Source organism: Oncorhynchus mykiss, chromosome 28 (assembly GCF_013265735.2).
Source record: "Oncorhynchus mykiss isolate Arlee chromosome 28, USDA_OmykA_1.1, whole genome shotgun sequence".
In the NCBI taxonomy this organism is placed as follows: Eukaryota; Metazoa; Chordata; class Actinopteri; order Salmoniformes; family Salmonidae; genus Oncorhynchus; species Oncorhynchus mykiss.
In genome coordinates, this window is record NC_048592.1 from 19,484,646 (window position 1) to 19,490,709 (window position 6,064).

A 6,064-nucleotide genomic window follows, 5' to 3' on the forward strand; every position below is an offset into this window, starting at 1 on the left:
AAAAGTCAAGTTAGCTGATGAAGATTATCTCATCGAACAAAACGTATAAGATCTCTTAAGCCTGTGTTAACCACAGACCTTATTTTCAGCATTTCTCCAAAAACACCATTCATTTTCTTCATAGGCTTTATCCAACAAACCATGGCGGAGTTAGTGCCTACAAAAAGATGACATTACAATTTCTCTCTACAGCCTCTCCCTTCTGTGCCAAGGTACACACAGGATTTCTAATATCACAATACAATTCCTTGTTAGATATATGTACAAGATCACAAATGTCAAAAATAAAATGAGATAATTGATCCTCAATCTTCAGCATCAAATATGCAGGCTATTTATAAGCTGCAATATTTGATTAACTATATTGTTTAATATTGAAAGGTTATCTGATTCAATTGCACAGCTCACTTATAAAATTGGTTCCCAGTTACTTAATCTTCCTACTGATACTCAGAGCTGCAACATGTCCTTAGGCTTTCTCTGATGAATACAACCTCAGTCAAGTTGTTTTTGTTGACTTGTTAGGACAATCCAAATGAGAAAACTGCAGTGGTTCATCTCACTGGAGTTCCAAGTACAGAATCAGTTGCACATGATATTTCCATGTACAGTTAGGACATAGTACAATAACAAATACAGGGTCTCATCTCCAGTTCTGAAAAAAAAAAAAGACTTGAAAAATAGGTGAATGACTGCCACGGTAGATCCAGTCCTCTGTCTATAGTTTTGTGAAGTCTTGAAATGGTAATTATAGAAATAGTTATTCTGTTCAGGTTAGTGACAGTGCTGTCACATACTGCACATGTCTGCAGATGAGTATCTCATTGTTAATTGCTTAGCTTTTGTTTTCTCTTTTGTATCCCAAACAGATAAATTGCTTTCAGCTATGTCGTAGCCTGGAAGGATCCCCAGAAATTAACACACAAGTTATGCACACAGGGGCAGCATTCTAGGGAGTGTCCACATTCAAAAACATGTGGCACTTCGAGTGAAAGGACTCTTTCCCCAAAATCTGTTTTCTAAATGAAGACATTCTACACAAAACTCATTTATACAATGCAAAATACAAAAAACAATTTAATGACTCAAAGGCAACCAGAATAAGGCACTGCGTGAGGAATGATCAAGCCGGCCACCATGGAACAAAGCGCGGGATAGGGATACACAGTGAGTGTCTACAAAACAATGACATTTACGCATTTACTATCAATTATTATGTTTAAAACAAATACAAAAACTGGTTTAAAGAAACCAAAAGAACCAATGTGAACCCTTAATAAAGTACACAGCATATGTAGTTTGTTCCAGAGGGACAATGTGGGAAACCTCTCCATCTGATAAATCTGAGTTTCAAAGGGTATATGTAACATTATTTTTTCTCCAGTGGCAGCTGCATGATGGCAGGCAGCTTGGATTCATTGTTGTTCATGGACTCCTTCCGGTGAGCCAGGAACGGGTACATGCATTTGTCTGCTCCAAGAAACTGGTACATGCAAACGATGGCGTCAAAGGGCAAGACACTGAAATAGCCAGGGATACAGAAATGAATAAATGATCAGTAAGCGCATAAAGCTATGGCTCCCATGATATACATTTGATGGTGGCAAGAGGGGAAGAATCAGAGAATATTTAAGAATGTCATTAAGTTCACCTAAAAGAGCTGTTTGACAAAAGCTGGGTATCTCAATATTCATGTTGTGTAATACTTACGTCTTCATGAAACTAACCATGTACATAATCCGAGGCGTACAGATCATGGGCTGGTCTGTTAGGATAGCCCTCATTGCCTGTTGCACACACTGCTCTGGCTTCAACGGAGGGAAGAGTGGGGCAATCTCTTTCCTGATGGGACAGAAGTAGTCATCAATTCGTTTGTAGTGTCTTTGCATCAGTTCACATTTGATGATGCCAAGAAGAAATGAGCATTGTGTTCAGATTTTAATACACTTGTTAAATGTAACACTTTACCAACCTGATTTTACACCCTTTGAACATGTCAGTATCAACTAAGAAAGGACAGACCAGCGTCATTTTTATCCCGTCTTTCTCAGCAGCTTTCAGCTCGTGGCTGAGGGACTCATGAAAACCTATAGCACCAAACTTGCTGGCACAGTAGTCCTGGTAAAAGACAAAATTTACGATAGATAATGGTTTGACCGGAGTTTTCAGATAAAGACTCGGGTACACTGTACGAAAGTATACGGTAGCTTTATCAGTGGAGAATATGCTGCTAACCTCAACACCAGCAGTGGTGAACAGACCCAGGGAGCTGGCTACCGTCACGATGTGCCCATGGTTCAGCTCGAGCATCTTGGGAACAAAAGCCTTGGTAGTCTGAATTTGAAAAACATGCCAAAAGAATTCTGACGGTAAGAATATAAACGTTGCATGGCAAGTGACATTTGATATTATGGTGTAAGAATTTGTCCTAAGCAGATTTTCATATAGGTTTATTCCATCTACCTTTGGAAATACACTTCATTGTCACTGGACTAGTCCATGTGAAACTAAGTGAACAGATTGAGTGCAATGCAACTGACCCAAAAGTGAGCATGGCAGTTGACCATCATGGTGCGCTCTAGGAGTTCATCTGGACACTCCAGCAGGTGACGTCCTGAGACCACCCCGGCATTGTTGATCAGGATATCAATGTTGCCCACTTCACGTTGCACCTTATCTGCGGTCAAGTACACCTCCTCTCTCTTGCTTACATCACACAGATAAGTGTAGACCTGGGGCTGAATCTGAGATACATCTCCCTCCTCACCATCCACTGAACCTGTAGAGCAGGGGAGATGGTCCTCGTCTGGTTTAGTGGAACAATATTTCAAGGTGCATTCCGTAACATTTGCAAACACAAACAGCACTTTATTTTGTGATATCCCTCAATCTTTAGGGTTAAAGTAATTAGAATAGAGATACATATTTGACCATCATATAATTTGAAACTAAATTGTGCAGGCCTACCTAAGTGTCCTATGACAACACAAATGGATTATGTCCTAGTTTTGGGGTTGTAATGTAAATCATAGTATCTCATAGTATAGCTTCTCTTCTTTTTATCAAGAGTTCTACATTAAAAAGACCAACGCTATAAATACTGGATTGCACCTTTAAAAGGGCAATTTATCAGTTTCAGTAAAAAGCTGAAGGATGGGGCTGGATAAATGTAATCACTCAAATTCATTGAGCTAGGAATGCAAGGACCATCCATGATATCAAAATTATAGTTTTAACCATGTTTTGACTCTCTACAGTGTTACTTTACATTTACCTTTGGGATGATGACAACAGTTAAACTAAGCCCATTAAGCATGTCATTTACAAGTTATATTATTCAATGGGTACATATTCATTTATAAGTCCAAACATTGATGTAGCAACTCATGATTTCCCCTTTTAAAGTAAAGTAGTATAATTGAATAAAGCAGCAGTTTGCCAACCTTCGGGGTTCCTATTGGTAAAGTCGCTGTAGATTTGTCGCACCATCTCAGCAGTCTCTTCGTTACTTTCCCAATTGATGTCCCAAAGAATAACCGTAGCACCTCTTCGGGCAAACTCCTTGGCAAAGTGTCTTCCAAGACCGCTTCCTGCCCCAGTGATCACACAAACCTGACCCATTACATTCTTCTCTTTTGGACGCACGAGCCATCTCGTTCCAGCCAACACAAAAGTCCAGAGAACTTTGCACGACACCAAGCAGAATTCAACAAAGATATTCATGGTAAGCAACAAAAGAAATATGCGTTCAGAAAGATTTACTGATCATGATAATTTCGAGGAAAGATGAGACAACAAAATTGACTTTGATAGCCTATTGTGCAGCTAATTATTGCTAGTTGCTACTTTGTTGCGAGTACTCATGCTTGTTCACGAGGGTCAACTTGCACAAGGCACTGCGCATGATTCTTATTTTCTTCTTCTTGGAGTTTAACGGCGGTTGGCATCCAAACACACACACACACATATATATATATATATATATATATACACACACATAATATAAATATATAAAAAATAACAATTTAAATAAAAATAAACCTCTAACAAACCCGACACTGATTAAAAGCCCTCTATCCCATTCCACTACTTTGCCCCATCTACTCCTGCACCATGCCAACGGCCTGGGAGGACGGAATACCACCACTCAACACACACTATAACTCTTCTGAAGTCAAATCTCGTATACCCAAATACTTCTCTGCAGCTGCCACCACAACATATATTTTCTGTGATTTGCGTTCCATTTCTGTGGTAACCACACAATTTTCACAAGTCCACTACAGGTTACTTTCACTGACTCATCTGCACCCAACTCCTTTCTCACCCACCCTGAAACCACATATGAATCTGCCAAAAGCCAAGGATCCACTTTCTCCAAAAATGTTACTCCTACTAGACCAGATTTTTAACATGTCCACTGATGCCAGAGCTTTACCACACCTCCCACCTTACTTAACTCACTCTCATTCACTTCCATTTCACCTCTAGAGCTCGGTCTGGAACACAGCTCACTCTGTTTGCACTTGACACTAATCTTCTTCAACACCCCATCTCAAATCAACCTTTTAGTGACCCTGTCCCAATATTCCTCTTCTCCCAACTTTGCTTGCAGCACAGTGGCATCCCAACATAACTCCATCTCATAATCATAATTCTCACCTAGGAAATATGTCTTCTCCGGGCACCAACATTTCGAAAGCATGAGCAGTGGCCACACAAAGAAAAACGACCTGAGACGGTTTTATGAATCCTCTCCCACTGCGCACTCTTGCTGACAGTTGTCTCTACCTTCTTGCCCTTTGTGCTGTTGTCTGTGCCCAATAATGTTTGTACCTTGTTTTGTGCTGCTGCCATGTTGTGTTGCTACCATGTTGTTGTCATGTTGTGTTGCTACCATGCTGTATTGTCATGGGTTACTGCCATGCTATGTTGTTGTCTTAGGTCTCTCTTTATGTTGTGTTGTGTTGTCTCTCTTGTTGTGATGTGTATTTTGTCCTATATTTTTATTTTTAATCCCAGCCCCTAGGCCTTTTGCCTTTTGGTAGGCCGTCATTGTAAATAAGAATTTGTTCTTAACTGACTTGCCTAGTTAAATAAAGGTTGAATGAATAAATAAATAAATACATCTACAAATCACCTCCTTCTTCTTATTCTTCTTCTTCAAGGTTTTATTGGCAGATTGCAACCAACTGACATGTGCATACACTGCCACCTACTGTACTGAAGTGTGAGAGCAGTCATGGCATACCTACTTTAAATTCTGGTAATACAAAATTGGGGAAAGGGCAATTACCCTGCCAACTAGTAGCCCTCACAAAAAAATTATTATAATATATATTTTTTTAAACACCAGCCCATTTCACTATTTAACCCTATCTAAACTTACTCCAGGCCAACGGTCTGAGGGGACAGAACACTACCAGTCAACACCCTCTGCAAATCTTCAACAGTGAAACCTCGTAATCCCATGTACTTCTCTGCAGTTGCCACCACAACCTCTATTTTCTGTGACTTACATTCCATGTCTGCAGTACAGTTGACAACCACTCAAAACATATTCCACTTTTCTTCAACCTCACTCCTCTGACTTCCAAGTGTAATGATTAAACCTATCCTTATTGTTAGAAGACTAGCGTGTGTAAATCAGCCCCGGCTTCTTCCTAAAATCCTGCATGCAGGAAGTAAACAGAGAATTCTGAACCTTAGGTCCAAGTGTAAGGTACATCTATTGCTGTTGCATTATCATTCAATGATCACTAAAGCACTTCCCCTAAACATATCCCTGGGTTAATGCTTTGTATTATTTTGTGTTCATTTGACAACAGGGATTGACTGATTATCACTGAATTGAGAGCTCCCCGATGGACTTGGTTGGATGGTTCATAGATAGGGCTACTACAGGGCCATTCCATAGAAGGGAATTTGGCACATTTGCCCCAGAAAATGTGTTTTTGTTCTCTGCTCTCATACTGTGTACGTTTGGTCTATTTGCCTTATTATTGAAAATGTCCATCACATGTAAAATAAGAATCTTGATGACCCCTCTGTAAACACACAATTA

General features: G+C 39.8%; 1 protein-coding gene across 1 annotated transcript; it reads right to left on the reverse strand.

Annotated features, from left to right (window-relative positions):
* Positions 1 to 304: 304 nt before the first annotated feature.
* On the reverse strand, positions 305 to 3,903 carry LOC110508691 (retinol dehydrogenase 10-B). Its single transcript, XM_021589411.2, has 6 exons — positions 3,444 to 3,903; positions 2,541 to 2,779; positions 2,236 to 2,334; positions 1,973 to 2,118; positions 1,711 to 1,842; positions 305 to 1,520 (listed from the first exon to the last, which is right to left on the reverse strand). The coding sequence occupies exons 1-6, from the start codon at positions 3,721 to 3,723 to the stop codon at positions 1,370 to 1,372; spliced, it is 1,047 nt and encodes a 348-aa protein (XP_021445086.1). The 5' UTR covers positions 3,724 to 3,903; the 3' UTR covers positions 305 to 1,369.
* Positions 3,904 to 6,064: the final 2,161 nt, after the last annotated feature.

What these genes read in the sequence shown, in the direction of transcription:
- LOC110508691 (XM_021589411.2), bottom strand. Translation starts at nt 3,723, where the DNA reads ATGAATATCTTTGTTGAATTCTGCTTGGTGTCGTGCAAAGTTCTCTGG. An exon ending in TTCAAAGGGTGTAAAATCAG is followed by an intron (nt 1,843 to 1,972) that starts GTTGGTAAAGTG and finishes CTGTCCCATCAG; the next exon opens with GAAAGAGATTGCCCCACTCT. An exon ending in ATGGTTAGTTTCATGAAGAC is followed by an intron (nt 1,521 to 1,710) that starts GTAAGTATTACA and finishes TGGCTATTTCAG; the next exon opens with TGTCTTGCCCTTTGACGCCA.